The 19,328-nt window shown below is 36.9% G+C and overlaps 2 protein-coding genes and 1 pseudogene across 19 annotated transcripts in view; all 3 read right to left on the reverse strand.

Annotated features, from left to right (window-relative positions):
* Nucleotides 1–19,328, reverse strand: part of LOC126631438 (beta-amylase 2, chloroplastic-like) — a 109,147-nt gene that overhangs the window by 2,969 nt on the left and 86,850 nt on the right. For 3 of the 17 annotated variants that reach the window (XM_050301581.1, XM_050301584.1, XM_050301569.1), the window contains exons 3-6: nucleotides 9,853–10,331; nucleotides 1,269–1,599; nucleotides 657–941; nucleotides 81–158 (exon numbers count right to left, since the gene is read on the reverse strand). In XM_050301581.1, coding sequence (XP_050157538.1) covers nucleotides 81–158; nucleotides 657–941; nucleotides 1,269–1,599; nucleotides 9,853–10,298 — 1,140 coding nt within the window. In that variant the 5' untranslated portion in view covers nucleotides 10,299–10,331. The other 14 variants (XM_050301624.1, XM_050301575.1, XM_050301566.1 and 11 more) reach the window with 14 other exon arrangements.
* On the reverse strand, nucleotides 3,620–7,640 carry LOC126631849 (beta-amylase 2, chloroplastic-like). Of its 2 annotated transcripts, none has more exons than XM_050302034.1 (5): nucleotides 7,621–7,640; nucleotides 6,723–6,808; nucleotides 6,379–6,639; nucleotides 4,598–4,739; nucleotides 3,620–4,238 (listed from the first exon to the last, which is right to left on the reverse strand). In XM_050302034.1, exons 3-5 carry the CDS (start codon nucleotides 6,619–6,621, stop codon nucleotides 4,183–4,185), a joined length of 441 nt encoding a protein of 146 aa, XP_050157991.1. In that variant the 5' UTR covers nucleotides 6,622–6,639; nucleotides 6,723–6,808; nucleotides 7,621–7,640; the 3' UTR covers nucleotides 3,620–4,182. The 2 variants fall into 2 exon arrangements, with proteins under 2 accessions (XP_050157991.1, XP_050158000.1); XM_050302043.1 differs by having other exon boundaries at nucleotides 6,723–6,799; nucleotides 7,621–7,639.
* The window catches only part of LOC126631696 (beta-amylase 7-like), a 48,754-nt pseudogene continuing 35,509 nt past the window's right edge, over nucleotides 6,084–19,328 (reverse strand).

Below are 19,328 nucleotides of genomic sequence, written 5' to 3' on the forward strand. Positions count from 1 at the left end.
AAACGTAAACATTTAAAAAACAGAAAACCATCAATTTAACTTGCATAGTAAAAGAATATTAGTAAAGTTACAGAACTCACTGGTAGCATTACATAAACTGGAATGTACGCGGTGCTGGAGAAATCACGTTCTTGTAACTTCAGGGGTATGTCAACAATCTACGAAAAAGAATTAATGTGCATTGAAGGATGTGAGACAGCCCAACTTAGGAAGCAATAACTTAGCATTCAAACTATTCATTACTACAAATTAGATGAACAATATGAAAAATAGTATTTCACTACTTATGGGGTCCTAGTAAATTGCAATGCAGCTATAAGCATAAATGAAGACAGTATAAATGCAGAATTGTGCCTCCATACATTTGCTAAAAAAGGCTACTGTTCTTTGTGCTATTTAACGCATGGTGTAATATGTGATAACAAAATTAACCAAGATGGTACAAATAATGACCATATAAGAGAATTCAACACCTGCAGACCAAAAGATATATCTGGAAATGCATACCACCACAGAAGTCTCAACAAATACATCACACATGATGCCATGCATGACGGAACACACAAAGCATGATGTTATGGCGTAAAACAATTTTGTGATTTTTTATATTTTGGTAGGCATAGAAACATGGACTGTTGAATTTCTCGTCCTATTACCTGTTTGTTGCCAACATTATCCATGGAGCCACCAATAAGAGGATGACTCTCTGTTTGACCTGCTCCATCTCCAACAATGGATGAACCTTGGGACCGAGCACTTGAGGGGAGATCATAAGGCGATAAACTAGGCAAATAAACACCTTTGGTGTTGGAAGCATTAAGCTCCCCAGGGCTCTGATAGCCAGAAGTAACTCCTTTAAGGCAAGCAGGAGTACGTGGGGATACTATTTGGGATGATGATGAAGTCACTGCCGCAGAATTGACACCAGCCAGCCTTGGGCCCTGTAAAATTTCAATATAAACATTTTAGATTTTTTCTAAAATTTGTTAGAAATGAGAATCACAATAAAATGCATTAAATGTCACCCACAGCCACATTAAGGAGGCCAAAACCAAACATGCCCTCGTGATCTAAGATCAGCCAGTGCATGAACCACATGAAGATCAATTTTTTCTTTTTATAGGAAGAAATCAAATTTTAAACATTTCGGCAAACAATTATGACATTAAAAGCAACCAAATATGCAGTCATGTTCACAAATTTAAAAAATAAAAAAGCTAAAATATTCAAAACGGGATGAATAAGCTTCTTCCTTGTGAGAGAAGCACCTGAGATTTTGAAGGAAATGTTGTTCCATCTGGAAGAACAACCCAGCCAGCTTCCCTAGCCAAAGCTGCAACTACATCATTGATATCAGCCCTAACTCTAAGATTATAATTTCCATGCCTCCGTAGCCCTGCTAAGATCCTCGCTGTGATTGCCCTGCGCTGCCGTTCTCTTAACTTGGTTCTCTCCTTCTCTTCCATGGGTCTACACCTCCTAGCTCCTCCCCCTCCGGGAGTCCCCACTTGTTCTTGAAATTGATGGTGCTGTTGCAAACGGTTATTATTATTACTTATTGTTGGCATTTCTCCATCAACCCCTGCCATCATTTGGGAGGTATCAACATGCTTCTCTCCATCTTCATCATCGCCACCGTTCTCTTCTTTCACGTCCATCTCCATTTCTTCGTCATCATCTTCTTCACTTGTGATTAACTTCTGAAGACCCGTTTCCATAATCTCCTTATTCGTTTCTCCTACGCTTTAAACCCCCTGATTATCTTAGCTTCTTGATCCTTCTATCATGAATGTAGAAACCATCACTGCTTAATTTCCCACATAACCCCTTGAAGGAGTAGATTTTTCTCAACAATGCAGAGACGGTCCTGCTCAATTTTCTGTTAAAAATCGAAACTCTGAAAATTAGACATATCTCACATTAATAATTCTAGTACAGTTCAAAATTACAGAGACACAGAACCTACTAAATTGACTGTTTAAGCCTCTTTGGCTCTAATGAGGTTGACTTCTGCTCAAATTTTCTCAGCAGCCAAACAAGGCGCTTATTCTCCATTACTTTCCACACAAGTCACAAACGAGAAAGCTTTTCAATTTTCTCAGAAGCCAAACATGACCAAAAAGTAAAACTTTTCCATGTAGTGAACTGAATTACCTTCTAAAACCAGCTGGGACGGCCGAATTCTAGCATTTGACTCCACCTTGGCCGGAATTCTCCATTTTCTCCTCGAATTCCACCTCATCGCCCTCACTCAGAGCTCCCAGTCCCATTTTCTACCCGATCCATCTTCTCTTCCCCCTTTCAGAAGCCCTAGCTGCTTCACCGGAATCCGTGCCCGAATTTTCCGGCGGCCGGAAATAAATAATACGGCGTCGTCTCACGAGGAGTAGGGAGGGGCTCCGAAGGGGAAGCCGGAGGGAGGGGGTCGGAGACGGGCGGGTCGGGTCGGGCGGGAGAGGGATGGGGAAGGAGAAGCGTGCGAGCATGCGACGAGGGGGCGCTCACGCTCGGGGGATTACCACGCGTGCGAGGTGCGAGCGTGTTTGGGGGGTTTGCTGGCACGAACGAGGCGTGTGGGGGTGCAGTATGCGTGTGAGTGTGCGTCTCACGGTTTGGGCGTGAGTTGTGGCACGTGTCGCACGTGCTGAGAGCCTGGACTTGGGTAGATCATGGGCACGAGATTTGGGTGTGTCCTGATGTGTGGTGGTGGGTCACGTGAACTTTGTGTCTTTGCGCACTTGCACATCCTTTGGAAATATTACCTGAATTATATTTCTTTTCCTTTCCGTATTTTAAATGCCTTCTACAGTGCCAAATAAGTTATTGGGCATTTTTTTAAGAGAATTTTAACAAAAAGCTCATGGTATTATTTATTTTAACGAAAAACCATATTTTTACACTAAAAAATCAATCATGGTACTATTCAATTTACCCATTATTTTGTCATTATCGTTAAAACTCAAAGTTTTTAAGTCTTTTTCACTTTAACGAAAAACCATATTTTTATACTAAAAAGTCAATCATGGTACTATTCAATTTACCTTTTCATTAGTTTTCTTTTCTTTTAATGGTTTCTATACCTATGGATTATTAACATTACCTTTTTTAGGAGAATGTTAATAAATTCCAAAATTCATTTAGTGGTCCTGTAACAACAACCGTCTTTTTAATTGGTACTATAGTAGCCCTTTGGTTGCAAGATAGTTGCAACTGCCAAGGCACGTCGTGAAAGTGAATGTTGAAGACTCTTCCGCTATTTACTTGTCGCGAACGATTATAAGTCGTCGATAATAATGTTGGAGGATGAAGACGGATGATTGTCATTTTTGAAAAATAATGTCATGAAAGTGAATGTTAATGACTCTGGTGTTTACTTGTCATGAACAATTATCAATCGTTGATTATAATGTTTGAGGATGAAAACGGATGATTGTCATTTTTGAAAAATAATGTCGTGAAAGTGAATGTTAATGACTGTCGGCTGTTTACTTGTTGTGAACAATCATCAGTCGTTGATTATAATGTTTAAGGATGAGGACGAACGATGGTCACTTTTGAAAAATAAGAGGAAATTGTAGTAATGGTCTATCAATTTTAACTCAACCGGAGCAATGATCCCTCAACTACAAATTCATGACCATTGGTCCCTTAATTCATCAAAACGGGTAACTATAGTCTTTTACGTCAACTCCGTTAAAACTTTCATCAAAATGAGTCATGTGCCACACACATGAGGCTGAATCAAGGGGCAAATATAGAAAACCAAATGAAAAAAATTGTAACAATGGTCCCTCAATTTTAACCCAATTTGAGAAATGATCCCTTCACTTTGACCAATTGGAGCAACACGGTCCCTAAACTTTAACTCGCTTGTAACAATGGTCCTTCCATGAGTCATTTTGACTTAATTCTTAAGGGACACAAATTGAGCTCCGGCGAGCCCCAAAGACCCTGAGAGAGCTTCAGCGAAGCTATCGCGGTCTTCCCGCTGGACGACAAGGAAGCCATTGTCGTCGCTTTGCAACAAGCACCCGGCGGGCGTGGCAGACTCAGCGTATGGGATACTTGAGGAGATGAGAACTGTGCCATTCTGAATCTTTCGGAATCGGCAGCCACTGATGTTTTACTCTGCAGGGAACTTTGTAGGGGAAGTGGAGTGGCGGTGTAAGGCGATTTTCCTTTTCATTTTCCAGAAAGTTTTCTCGGGAACCAAACAGGTGGAGTGGCGGGGAGAGAACCTGTGATGATGTTTACAGATCCAAGATACAGTTATTTCAGCTCAAAGAAACGAAACAGGCAATTTGGCTTTTTTTTTCTTTTTAAAAAAAAAAAAAATCATTACAAAATGTGACGACAATCACAACCAATTCCAATACAGTCAAATAAGAAAACTTTTCTTGCCACATAAGGTAAAGTTTTTCTGAACATGGAAATTATTAAAATTAAATTCAATGCTAATGACTATATCCGCAAAAAAATTTGCCTCATGTAAACGTGGTTCCAAGAAGTGGAGTCAAAAGCAATTCCCAACCACTTGATGTCTTCTACAATCGAATAAGAAAGCTTGTAATAACATCAATGACTAGTTTAGAGTCACCTTCCACACAAACGTTCTCCAAACCCCTTCCTTTAGCCAACAAGAGAGCATTCCTCAATGCTAACGCCACAGCTACAAAAATGTTGTTCTCTCCCAAGTTTCTTGCTCCAGCAACAGTAGGCAATTTGAATATGTTGGCTGCCTTGCAGTGGCGGAGCCAAAAATTCATGTTAGGAAGGGCACACTTTAGATCAAAATGGACATAATATATATAGAAACTATCTCGTTCTTTTGGTTACTTTGGTATCAAATTCAAAGGTGAGAGTGATCATGCATTTATTCTTCATTATACATGGTCAACTATATCAAGAGTTGAAAATAAAACATTATTAAAAACACATCCATTTATTCTTCAGTCTTTATATCAAATTCAAAGGTAACTGACTATGCATTTATTTTTTTCTCATAGTGACCAAGAGAACATTTTTCTAAAAACATTAAGGCATGAGAGCATTAGAAGGGTTTTTTGTGCTAATTTGAAAAAAGGAAATATTTTTCTCTTCTTGATTTCATATATAATATAATAGAGGAAAATGAGAAATTAACCAAAATAATAGTCTGCAAGCAAAGAGAAAAATTTTATATAGGTAGGAAACAGAGAATATGATCAACTAATATTAATCTAGAACTACAGTTTCAAACCTTTAATATAAAAAATTTAAAGCTTTGTATTTATTGGATTGAAATTAATTGGACTAACCAATACAATTACAACTTCAAGTTGATAGTGGTAATTAATGATAGTAGAGGTTGTCACGAAAAAATAATTTGAGGATAGGCCCGAGCCTACCCTAGTCTTAAGGTGGCTCCGCCAGTGCTGCCTTGGCAATTTGGTATATTGTTAATATTTTCCTTCCTCTCAAAATGCCAAAATTTATTGCTTCATTTATGTTTTTTTTTTAAATAATAAAAGTTGGGTTGGCGTTGGTTTAAAAATAATAAAATAATATTTAAATATGATAGCATTTAAGATAAGGCAAGTAGAATACTTTTGGAAATAACAAAAACCATATTTGAAGGCAGTTTTGACATCTCAGTTAGAATAAATAATACGTCATTTGTTACTGTTATATGTTATGTGGCATTTTTAACATCTCTTTTGGAGATCGTCTTAGCAGCTAGACCTGTGGTGATTTCAAATTGATATTTCATGCAAAAAAATAAAAAAATAAATTGAAATTTAAAGCGCACACTTATATGACTAACGATTTCGAACGATAAAATTTAGGCTTCATAAAATTAAAATGCATAATTCTAGGCCCAATAGGAGATCACAAAATGTTGCTTTTATAGTCCACTGCCAGTAACCCAAATCAAATGGGTTTTGGAATTTGATGATCTAAAATTAAACCAAAATTTGTTTAGTCGTCCAAATGGGCCTTCCTACTATCTTCTTTTTGTAGCCGTGTGTCACCCCTAAAAAATCAAAAATAAAATTTAAAAATCAAAATATTAAAAAAACTATAGAAGCTTGCAAGTGTGGGCCTTGCCCAGGGCAATTATTATGTTCCACTGCATGTGGTGTTTGAGAGATTTTTCATGCTAAAGGAACACGGTCTGGTACAACAAGTGTAATAATACAATTAGTTGGATATTTGGGCTTAAAATTTGAAACTTCAAATTCAACATGGATGGTTTTGCCTTCGGTATTATTTGAATTCTTTGGCCACAACTTCAAAGTAAGTTCCTACTTCTTTTTTCTATGGATTTTATCTTTTTCAAATATCAGATTTCAAAAATTCATCTTTCATGTATGTTCAAAATGATGGAAGCTAACTCACCCTTGCAGCAATGCATGTTCCGTCGAAAGCTAACTTTGCTAGAGAAAGCACCCGATCACCATGATCAACTAAAACTCGAGAGTACCAATTAAGGAAGAACCTGCCATAGTAGCCATCATAATCACCGCCATCGGAAAAGAAACCGGTTTCATTTGGCCCGGAATTATAAGAACCTGCATTATCTGGACCTCTACCCCAGAAGGAGTGTCCCCTTGCTTCTGTTGCCTTCCTCAAACTTTTCATCAAATACTGATCGTAACACTGCAATTTTTTAAATGCTCAGGCTGAGGAAATCGACAGACTCATTCACTTGTAAACCGATATAACATTATTCAGCAAGTTACCTGAAATTCACCGACACCGGGATACCGCCAACCATGCTTTACAGGACAAGATGGGTATCGCAATTCCCCACACGGACCTAGTCCAACTTGAATCATGAAGATGTTACCATTTTTGAAGTACTCAGTCAAACTCTACACGGAAGCTTCTCATGCAGTCAAACTATACCTATATCAGTTAAAAATTAGCATTTTGACACTGAGTATATAGGACTACCCTTCAAAAACGGTACAATAATACTGAAAAGCGTTCTGCATATGGCACTAAAGAAGTTATCCACAGAAAAAGAAGTATATAGATTAATAGGTGCTAATGGTTTGGCATACAAAGAGTTCAATTACCACCAAGTTTAATTGCAAGCAGAAAGATTAAGGTATCATTCATCATATGTGACTGCAAAACCTCAACAGCCGTCCGGCCTCTTAAAACTCGTTTCTTGTCAATTCCCCATGAAAGGCATTCAGGATTACGTCTTCCCTCTCTATCGGTGAAAAATATGTCAGGGTTGCTTCTACCAATTTCAGCCACCCAATGAGGCAGTGGAATACATACATCATCACCAACATTGCCTCCACATTCATGAAATGACATCACAACCTTAAACACAGAAGTTGCCCATCAGACCCACAAAAAATTTCAGAAGAACTAACAAAAGCAACCATGCCCAAATGATTATATAATCTCCGGACTTAGACAGTGAATTCAAAGCATGAAAGGGAAGTGAGTCCCTTGGTTCCCACATTGTAGAGAGAAAATCTCAAAACTTTGCCAAGCATTACAGGACAACCATGGAAAGAATAAAAATGACCACAAGATGGCAAAACAATTAACCGCACGTGTTGTTTATATGGCCACTGAAAAAGCTCTGCAAGTGAAAAAACTTATTTATATAAAACAGACCTGTAGCTTCAGCTTAAGCTCGCGCACCATCTGAAAGAGCCTCTTGTATCCATTCCAAATATACTCCTGTGGAGTATGTCCCTCTACTATTCCCACCAGCAGTTAACCATAACGCCATCTACATTAACTGATTTCAACACCCTTAGCTGCTTTAGTAGACCATCTGGATCAACCAGCTCACACTTCATATTAATGACACCTAGCTGCCACCAAACTAAAAGACATGATAAAGAGCATACATATTAGAGACTAAGCAGAAAAACAATCGTTATTTATCAAGCAAAACTTGAGCTCCTTGACATGGCAACCTCTAATGCAAGATATAGAGTAGAAAAGCAAACATATTAAACAGAAAACCAACAATTTAACTTGCATAGTAAAAGAATATTAGTAAAGTTACAGAACTCACTGGTAGCATTACATAAACTGGAATGTACGGGGTGCTGGAGAAATCACGTTCTTTTAACTTCAGGGGTATGTCAACAATCTACAAAAAAGAATTAATGTGCATTGCCATTGAAGGATGTGACACTGCCCAACTTAGGAAGCAATAACTTAACATTCAAACTATTCATTACTACAAATTCAATGAACTATATGAGAAATAGTATTTCACTACTTATGGGGTCCTAGTAAATTGCAATACAGTTATACGCATAAATGAAGACAGTACAAATGCAGAGTCGTGCTTCCATACATTTGCTAACAAAGGCTAATGTTATTTATGCTATTTAACGCCTGATGTGATATGTGATAACAAAAATTAACCAAGATGGCACAAAGAATAACCATATGAGAGAATTCAACACTGGCATACCAAAAGATATATCCGGAAACACATACCACCACTGAAGTCTCAACCCGCATGACGAAACACACAAAGCATGATGTTATGGAGTAAAACAATTTTGTGATTTTTTATATTTTGGTAGGCATAGAAACATAGACAGTTGAATTTCTCGTCATAGTACCTGTTTGTTGCCAACATTATCCATGGAGCCACCAATAAGAGGACGACTCTCTGTTTGACCTGCTCCATCTCCAACAATGGATGAAGCTTGGGACCGAGCACTTGAGGGGAGATCATAAGGTGATAAACTGGGTAAATAAACACCTTTGGTGTTGCAAGCATTAAGCTCCCAAGGGCTCTGAAAGCCAGCAGTAACTCCCTTAAGGGAAGCAGGAGTACGTGGGGACACTATTTGGGAAGATGATGAAGTCACTGCCGCAGAATTGACACCAGCCAGCCTTGGGCCCTGTAAAAGTTCAATATAAACATTTTGGATTTTTTCAGAAATTTGTTAGAATCACAATAAAATGCATTAAATGTCATCCACAGCCACATTAAGGAGGCCAAAACCAAACATGCACTCATGATCTAAGATCAGCCAGTGCATGAACCACATGAAGATCAATTTTTTCTTTTTATAGGAAGAAATCAATTTTAAACTTTTCGGCGAACACGTATGACATTAAAAGCAACCAAATATGCAGTCATGTTCATAAATTTAAAAAATACATCATTGATATCAGCCCTAACTCTAAGATTATAATTTCCATGCCTCCGTAGCCCTGCTAAGATCCTCGCCGTGATTGCCCTGCACTGCCGTTCTCTTAACTTGGTTTTCTCCTTCTCTTCCATGGGTCTATACCTCCTAGCTCCTCCCCCTCCGGGAGTCCCCACTTGTTCTTGAAATTGATGGTGCTGTTGCAAACGGTTATTATTATTACTTATTGTTGGCATTTCTCCATCAACCCCTGCCATCATTTGGAGGCATCAACATGCTTCTCTCCATCTTCATCATTGCCATCGTCCTCTTCTTTCACGTCCATCCCCATATCTTCGTCATCTTCTTCTTCACTTGTGATTAACTTCTGCAGACTCGTTTCCATAACCTCCTTATTCGTTTATCCTACGCTTCAAACCCCCTGATTATCTTAGCTTCTTGAAGGAGTAGTTTTTTTTTTGCTCAATTTTCAGTTATAAATCGAAACTCTGAAAATTAGACATATCTCACATTAATAATTCTAGTACAGTTCCTCACCGTGATTGCCCTGCGCGGCCGTTCTCTTAACTTGGTTCTCTCCTTCTCTTCCATGGGTCTACACCTCCTAGCTCCTCCCCCTCCGGGAGTCCCCACTTGTTCTTGAAATTGATGGTGCTGTTGTAAACCGTTATTGTCATTACTTATTGTTGGCATTTCTCCATCAACCCCTGCCATCATTTGGGAGGCATCAACATGCTTCTCTCCATCTTCATCATCGCCACCGTCCTCTTCTTTCACGTCCATCTCCATTTCTTCGTCATCATCTTCTTCACTTGTGATTAACTTCTGAAGACCCGTCTCCATAATTCTAGTACAGATCCTCGCCGTGATTGCCCTGCGCTGCCGTTCTCTTAACTTGGTTCTCTCCTTCTCTTCCATGGGTCTACACCTCCTAGCTCCTCCCCCTCCGGGAGTCCCCACTTGTTCTTGAAATTGATGGTGCTGTTGTAAACGGTTATTATCATTACTTATTGTTGGCATTTCTCCATCAACCCCTGCCATCATTTGGGAAGCATCAACATGCTTCTCTCCATCTTCATCATCGCCACCATCCTCTTCTTTCACGTCCATCTCCATTTCTTCGTCATCATCTTCTTCACTTGTGATTAACTTCTGAAGACCCGTTTCCATAATCTCCTTATTCGTTTATCCTACGCTTTAAACCTCCTGATTATCTTAACTACTTGATCCTTCTATCATGAATGTAGAAACCATCACTGCTTAATTTCCCACATAACCACTTGAAGGAGTAGATTTTTCTCAACAATGCAGATACGGTCCTGCTCAAATTTCTGTTAAAAATCGAAACTCTTAAAATTAGACACATCTCACATTAATAATTCTAGTACAGTTCAAAATTACAGAGACACAGAACCTACTAAATTGGCTGTTTACACCTATTTGGCTCTAATGAGGATGACTTCTGCTCAAATTTTCTCAGCAGCCAAACAAGGCGCTTATTCTCTATTACTTTCCACACAAGTCACAAACGAGAAAGCTTTTAAATTTTCTCAGAAGCCAAACATGACCAAAAAGTAAAACTTTTCCATGTAGTGAACTGAATTACCTTCTAAAACCAGCTGGGACGGCCGAATTCTAGCAATTGACTCCAAATTTTCTCCTCGAATTCCACCTCATCGCCCTCACTCAGAGCTCCCAGTCCCATTTTCTACCCTATCCATATTCTCTTCCCCCTTTCAGAAGCCCTAGCTGCTCCACCGGAATCCGTGCCCGAATTTTCCGGCGGCCGGAAATAAATAGTACGGCGTCGTCTCACGGGGAGTAGGGCGGGGCTCCGAAGGGAAAGACGGAGGGAGGGGGTCGGAGACGGGCGGGTCGGGTCGGGTCGGGCGGGAGAGGGACGGGGGAGGAGAAGCGTGCGAGCATGCGAGGAGGGGGCGCTCACGCTCGGGGGATTGTCACGCGTGCGAGGTGCGAGCGTGTTTGGGGGATTTGCTGGCACGAACGAGGCGTGTGGGGGTGCAGTATGTGTGAGCGAGTGAGACCATGCGGAACACGTGTGCGTCTCACGGTTTGGGCGTGAGTTGTGGCACGTGTCGCACGTGCTGAGAGAGTGGACTTGGGTAGATCAAGGGCGTGAGATTTGGGTGTGTTCTGATGTGTGGTGGTGGGTCACGTGAACTTTGTGTCTTTGCGCACTTGCAACTCCTTTGGAAGTATTGCCTGAGTTGTAATTCTTTTCCGTATTTTAAATATTTTGTACAGTGTCAAATCAGTTATTGGGCATTCTTTTAATGGTTTCAGTACCTGCGAGATTATTAACATTACCTTTTTTTGGAAAATGTTAATAAATTCTAAAATTCATTTCATCATCCCGTAGCGACAACCGTCTTTTCAATTGGTACTGTGGTAGCCCTTTGGTTGGGTACTGCAAGATAGTTGCAACTTCCAAGACACGTCGTGAAAGTGAATGTTAAAGACTCTTCCGCTATTTACTTGTCGCGAACGATTATAAGTCGTTGATAATAATGTTGGAGGATGAAGACGGATGATTGTCATTTTTGAAAAATAATGTCGTGAAAGTGAATGTTAAAGACTCTTCCGCTATTTACTTGTCGCGAACGATTATAAGTCGTTGATAACAATGTTGGAGGATGAAGACGGATGATTGTCATTTTTGAAAAATAATGTCATGAAAGTGAATGTTAATGACTCTCCGATGTTTACTTGTCGCGAACGATTATCAATCGTTGATTATAATGTGAGGATGAAGACGGATGATTGTCATTTTTGAAAAATAATGTCGTGAAAGTGAATGTTAAAGACTCTTCCGCTATTTACTTGTCGCGAACGATTATAAGTCGTTGATGATAATGTTGGAGGATGAAGACGGATGATTGTCATTTTTGAAAAATAATGTCGTGAAAGTGAATGTTAAAGACTCTTCCGCTATTTACTTGTCGCAAACGATTATAAGTCGTTGATAACAATGTTGGAGGATGAAGACGGATGATTGTCATTTTTGAAAAATAATGTCATGAAAGTGAATGTTAATGACTCTCCGATGTTTACTTGTCGCAAACAATTATCAATCGTTGATTATAATGTGAGGATGAAGATGGATGATTGTCATTTTTGAAAAATAATGTCGTGAAAGTGAATGTTAAAGACTCTTCCGCTATTTACTTGTCGCGAACGATTATAAGTCGTTGATAACAATGTTGGAGGATGAAGACAGATGATTGTCATTTTTGAAAAATAATGTCGTGAAAGTGAATGTTAAAGACTCTTCCGCTATTTAATTGTCGCGAACGATTATAAGTCGTTGATAATAATGTTGGAGGATGAAGACGGATGATTGTCATTTTTGAAAAATAATGTCATGAAAGTGAATGTTAATGACTCTCCGATGTTTACTTGTCGCGAACAATTATCAATCGTTGATTATAATGTGAGGATGAAGACGGATGATTGTCATTTTTGAAAAATAATGTCGTGAAAGTGAATGTTAAAGACTCTTCCGCTATTTACTTGTCGTGAACGATTATAAGTCGTTGATAACAATGTTGGAGGATGAAGACATATGATTGTCATTTTTGAAAAATAATGTTGTGAAAGTGAATGTTAATGACTCTCGGCTGTTTACTTGTTGTGAACAATCAGCAGTCGTTGATTATAATGTTTAAGGATGAGGAAGGACGATGGTCACTTTTGAAAAATAAGAGGAAATTATAGTAATTGTCCCTCAATTTTAACTCAACCAGAGCAATGGTCCCTCAACTAAAAATTCATGACCATTGGTCCCTTAATTCATCAAAACGGGTAGCTATGATCCTTAAAAATTCATGACCATGGGTCCCTTAATTCATCAAAACATTTTGATGAGTTAAGGGACCAATGTTCATGAATTTTTAGTTAAGGGACAATTGCTCCAATTGGGTTAAAGTTAAGGAACCATTGCTACAATTTTCTTGAAAAATAATTTAGAAAATGAATGAAAAATAACTATTTTGAAGTGTTAAGAACAATTATGCTCATCAAATGTTAAAAGAAACTATTATTGACACTCTAAAAATCTAATTGTGCACTCATTGCAAGAATATTTTTCTTTTTAATATAAAAAGTTTAAAGTGCATAATTAAATTTTTAGAATGCTGATAATAATTCTCTTGTTAAATAGGACGCCTTAAACTAGGAGATATAATAATTAAGTTTTAGGATGATTAGCATTTATCCTTCCCTTCGTTATATGGCATTTTAGGATGGAAGATTATTACTTGTAGATCATGATGTGCTAGAATGGTTATGATTATGAATCTTGTTAGAATTATTTTGTTTTCTTTACATTTCTAAATTGATTTAAGTTTCAGTTATGTAAATCGGCTTATCAGCCCATGATTTCCTTTTATGAAATGGTTACACTCAATTTTTTGCTTTCATTAATATTTTATTTCCACTAAAAAACACAGGCAAACACACTTTTTACAATGGATTCCAAGTCCTCTTTCAATCAAAGCATAAGAAAAAACTTAATCGAATCAGCATCTCACTAGGTGTATCATTGTTTTGGTTAAGTTAGATTTAAGCGCAAACCAACCTTATTCCTAAATAAACACCAACTGTCTAGTGTCACGCCTATTTTCTCTTTCTCTTGAGCCATCCAGTGGCAACGAGACCGAAAGCAACACCCAGAGCAAACCATGTGTTGAACCTAGTCAGGCTCTATTCGAGTTTTGACACCAACACCTTGAATTGATTCGTAATCCTTTTTACCTGCTTGGGTTGAGTGCTTTGTAATCTACCAAGAATCTTTCAATTCTTAATTCATTCTCCTTTTCCTGTTCCATGAGCGCCATATACCCGATATGCTGCAGTTGCCAGTAGAACAAGAAACAAAGAACCCAGGATTCCACCACCTGTAGCCAATCTTTTCCATATATATGTTGCCTTGCCTATAAGATACAAAATCAGAGTACAGTCACTAATATTCTCATGATAATTGCTTAAATCCAGGAGCAACTTACTGCATTTCTGGACTTTTATTCTAATTCACATGAAATCCGGGACAGGATGAAGTGTTTTCCTTTGTAATTACGGATCAATAATGTAATGTTCTGTGTAAGTCTTTATCCATGTAACATTGTATCATTAGCTACCATCGTAACAGTGCACCGTTACATGTAAGTCAATCTCTCTTATTACACAAGTCAGTCAATCTCTCTTATTACACAAGTCAGTCCTGCCAATGACCGACTGCCCGACATCATGGGCCTAGCTTTAACTTAGCATGACTTTTCCTCTTGGATATTTTTTCAATATTGCAGCTTCACGGAGGGTGCTCCAGCCTCAAGCTCACAGCCAATGATTAGATTACTAATTAACATCAATTGGAGGTCCTACCACTTAGAAAGTTGACTTCTTTCTTTAATTGTCATAGCTATGTAGAATTTTCATCCCTTACTTTAATTGCGAACTTGCACTCTTATTTCTATAAAGATTTGAAAGTAAACACAAGAATATGACTTTTCTCCTAAAAATTTCATCCCTTATTTCAATTGGGAACTTGCACTCCCCTTCCCTTAACGACTTCAAAGTAAACACAAGAATCCCTTATCCAATTGCGAACTTGCACTCCAATTCCCTTAACGACTTCAAAGTAAAGACAAGAATAAGCTTTAAAGACTGGTTGAAAGTAAACACAAGAATATGACTTTTCACCTAAAAATTTCCTCCCTTGTTCTGAAAACTTGCACTCTCATTCTCTAAAGACTTGAAAGTAAACACAAGAATATGACTTTTCACCTAAAAATTTCATCCGTGCACTCTCATTCCCCCAAAAGACTTGGAAAGTAAACACAATAATATGACTCTTCTCCTACAATTTTCATTCCTTATTTCAATTGCAAACTTGTGTTGTCATTCCCCTAAAGACTTACAAGTAAACACACGAATATAACTTTTCTCCTAAAAATTTCATCCCTTATTCGCTTTACGAACTCGCACTATCATTCCTCTAAATACGTGAAAGTAAACACAAAAATATTACTTGAGTGGTGCTATCTACACACTCATTTTTACCGTTACACTTCTTATTAATTTATTTATATCCTTTAATCTTTTTCAAATTATTTAATCTAAAAGCCAAAAATTGAGAAGGCTATAGCACCACCCTCGCCTAATAAGTATCGTGTCAATGAGTCCCGCTTAATGAGGTTTTCATGCTTTTTCCTAAATTATTTCAACTTTTTTTTTTTTGGCTTCTAATGAATGTCTCCCTCCAAGAACGTTCTTCGTATTTAGATGCATCAATCAACATCCACATTCTTTTAAATAAATAAATAGTTGATTTGTTCAACGGAAAATGATTTTTCTTCTTATTGTTGTCTTTTGACACTCCTTTGGGAAGCTAAAAAAAAATAAATCTTTTGACACTCTATTAATTTATTCAATTTAATGGCAAAAAAAAAAAAAAAATTAAAAACAATGATACATGATATCAATTATTGTTTTTTAGTCTTAATTCAAGTAGGATGTGATAGAGGAGGCTCATCCTTAGTTGTCGTCTCATCTCCAATTTGATGTACTGTTTTGGTGGAATAAAAAGTGTGTAAGAGGAAGAAAAATGGTGTGTGACAGTCAGAATTTCATTTCAAAACGTTGAAATTTCTTTTATTTAACTTTTACAACTCATTCTCATTTTTTTTAGAAATTTAATAAAAAAAGAAAGTTAATGCTAGGAAGACTAAATTTTAGTCTTAATTCAATTTACATTTGATAGAGGAGGCTCATCTTTAGTTGTGGCCTCATCTCCAATTTGATGCACTGTTTTGGTGGAATAAAAAGTGTATAATAGGAACAAAAATGGTGTGTGAAAGTCCCGATCCCTTTCCAGATCGTTGAAATTTCTTTTGCTCAACTTTTCTTTTACCTTGCCACTTAGTACTACGGTCTAGTAGTATTCCTCTTCATTGATAAGTGAACCACTTGTTAGGCCATTGTGAGGCTAACCCACCCTCTTTCCCTTAGACCATCTCCAATTCTTAGGTTAAAACCTAAAATTTTTAACCCAGGAACAATTTTTCTACTCCGACTCTTATGGGTTAAATTTTTAGCCCGGAATTATTAAAGAACGAATTTAGGATAATTGACTTAAAAAAAATTATGTATAGACTATCCTAATTTAATTTTATGAACATTTTAACATAAAAATATTTAGATTCCGATAAATATTGAAAAATTACTAAATTGGCACCATGAAACTCGTGGAACAGTACGAAAGAATATGAAACACATGAAATAATTTTTTTTAATTACTTTAGTCGTTGGATTTAAATTTGGACCATTAGATTTTTTTTTACCTTAAGATTTGATCAAATTAGATCTTAGCCGTTGGATTCAATGAATTTATAAATATAAAATTAAAAAATACACATAAATGGTGGGCCAACCCCACTAAACTTAAGGGGAAATCCTGGACTAAATTTGCCCCAAAAATGAGTTTTGGGTTTTAATTCATACTTGCCCAAGGGTTGGAACAAGTTGGGGTAAGTTTAGAACCTAAAATTTGAGTTTTATTCCAAGGGTTGTTGTAGGTCTTAGTGTAAATAATATCGTTTGTTAAAAAAAACAAAAACAAAAAAACTTTCTTTTACCCTTTTTTCATTTTTCTTGGAACTTTAATAAAAGAAGAATAATGTGCTAGAACGGTTATGATTATGAATCTTGCTAGATTTTTTTGTTTTCTTTACATTTCGAAGTTTGTTTAAGTGTCAGTTATGTAAATCGTCTTATCAGCCCATGAATCCCTTTTATGAACGTTTATAGTCTTGACTCAATCATGAAATGGTTACACTCAGTTTTTTTGCTTTCATTATTATTTTATTTCCATTTACAAACTTAGGCAAACACACTTTTCAGTTTTCATGATGGATTTCAAGTCAGGCATAAGAAAAAACTTAACTGAACCAGCATCTCACTTAGTGTATCATTGTTTTGGTTAAGTTAGATCTAAGCGCAAACCAACCTTCTTCCTAAATAAACACCAACTGTCTAGTGTCACGCCTATTCTCTATTTCTCTTGAGCCATTCAGTCTCATCGTGACCAAGCAACACCCTAGACAACTCATGTGTTGAACCTAGTCGGGTTCTATTCGAGTTTTGACACCAACACCTTGAATTGATTTGTAATCCTCTTTACCTGCTTGGGTTGAGTGCTTTGTAATCCTCCAAGAATCTTTCAATTCTTAATTCATTTTACTTTCCTTTCTATCAGCGCCACATATATACCCGATATGCTGCAGTTGCCAGTAGAACAAGAAACAAAGAACCCAGAATTCCATTACTTATAGCCAATAATTTCCATATATACGTTGCCTTGCATGTAAGATACAAAATCAGACTGTCATTAATATCCCTCATGATAATTGCTTAAAACCAGCAATAATTATATGTTATGCTTGCTTTTCTCAAGTGAAAATTGTAGTGATCTCTTAACTTTAACTCAGTTTGAACAACGGTTCTTCAATTAAAAATCTGTGACTATTAATCCTTTAATTTCATCAAGATGTATAACTATAGTCATTTTCGTCAATCCGGTTAAAACTTCTGTCAAAATGAGTCACGTGTCACACACGTGAGTCTGAATCAAGAGGCAAATGTAGAAAACTAAATGAAAAAAATTGTAGCAATGGTCCCTCAACTTTAAGTCAATTGAAGCAACGTCTCTCAACTTTAACTTAATTGTAGCAACAGTCATTCCAACATGAGTCTTTTTTACGAAATTTTGATGGAGTTGACAAAAAGGATCGTAGTTACACGTTTTGATGTGTTAAGAGACCAATAGTCACGAGTTTTTAATTGATAGACTATTGTTCTAATTGAATTAAAATTAAAAGATCATTGCTACAATTTTTTCTAAAGAAAACAAGTAAAAATATGCAAGAGTAAGGAAGAGAAGAGCAATTTTCTGCATTTCTGAACTAATTTAAATTCACATGAAATCCAAAACAGGATGGAGTGTGTTTCTTTGTACTCAAGGATCGCGTGTAAGTCTTTATTCACGCAACATTGTATTATAAATTACGACTGTGACGGACACTTTGTTATCAACCTCAATTATTACAGAAGTCAGTCCTGCCATTGACCGACTGTCCGACATCATGGGCCTGGTTTTTAACTTAGCATGACTTTTCCTCTTGGATATTTTTCATCACGGAGGGTGCTCTAGCCACTAGCTCACAACCAAATATCAGATTACTGATTCACATCTCATTCTAAAGACTTGAAAGTAAACATAAGAATATGACTTTTCTTCTAAAAGTTTCATCTCTCATTCCCCTAACTTGAAAGTAAACACAATAATAGTACTTGGTTATGTTATTCACAAACCCTCTTTTATTTTCCACGCATTTCTTTATTAATTTCTGTCATTTGATCTTAAATTCATTCTATTGGACAATTAAAAATTTAATAAAGTGTATAGATAGCACCACTCTTTTCTTACTCAAATATTTTAATGAGTCTCACTTAATGAGGTTTTCTTGCTTTTTCGTAAATCGTTGTAACTTTTTTATTGGCTTGTAATGAATGTCTCCCTCGTTGATCACCCCTCTCCTAATCATGTCAATGAGTCCCATTTAATGACCTTCTCTTGTTTATTCCTAAATCATTATAACTTTTTTTATTTCCTTCTAATGAATGTATCTGGTTAAACGCGAATTTGAACTATATTATTACTAATCTCTTTAAATAAATAGTTAATTTGTTTAACAGAAAATGATTTTTTTTCCTCTTATTATTATCTTTTGATACTCCATTAATTTATACAATTTTAGTCTTAATTCCATTAATTTATTATAGTCTTTTGATACTCCATTTTCATTTTCCTTAGAAATTTAATAAAAGAAGAACAATCATTTGGACAACACACATAATTCCAAATCTTTTTTTATAGCAATTGGTATGAGTATCGGGTATCCTTAACAACTCAATGAGTTAATTTGCCACCTCTATCCAGCATCCATCCATGAAGTTTCTTCCAAGTTCCAACCCAGCAGCATTAACGTCCATTTCAATGATTCAATACCTCAGAACTACATTTTGTTTTGCTTTGTTTTAAGATTTACACGAACGAAAATTCCAAGTAAAATTTGGCCGAATGTGAAGAGAAAAACTTTGGAGGGGTTGCCACATGCATAGGAT

This window comes from Malus sylvestris, chromosome 1 (assembly GCF_916048215.2).
Source record: "Malus sylvestris chromosome 1, drMalSylv7.2, whole genome shotgun sequence".
NCBI lineage: Eukaryota > Viridiplantae > Streptophyta > Magnoliopsida > Rosales > Rosaceae > Malus > Malus sylvestris.

Bases quoted from the DNA above. Each gene is read 5' to 3' on its own strand.
- LOC126631849 (XM_050302034.1), bottom strand. From the start codon at position 6,621: ATGAAAAGTTTGAGGAAGGCAACAGAAGCAAGGGGACACTCCTTCTGG. The intron at 4,740-6,378 runs GTGAGTTAGCTT...CGCCACTGCAAG, and splicing joins GAACATGCATTGCTGCAAGG to GCAGCCAACATATTCAAATT. The intron at 4,239-4,597 runs GTGACTCTAAAC...ACATCATCACAG, and splicing joins GGAGAACGTTTGTGTGGAAG to GTTCTCTCCCCGCCACTCCA.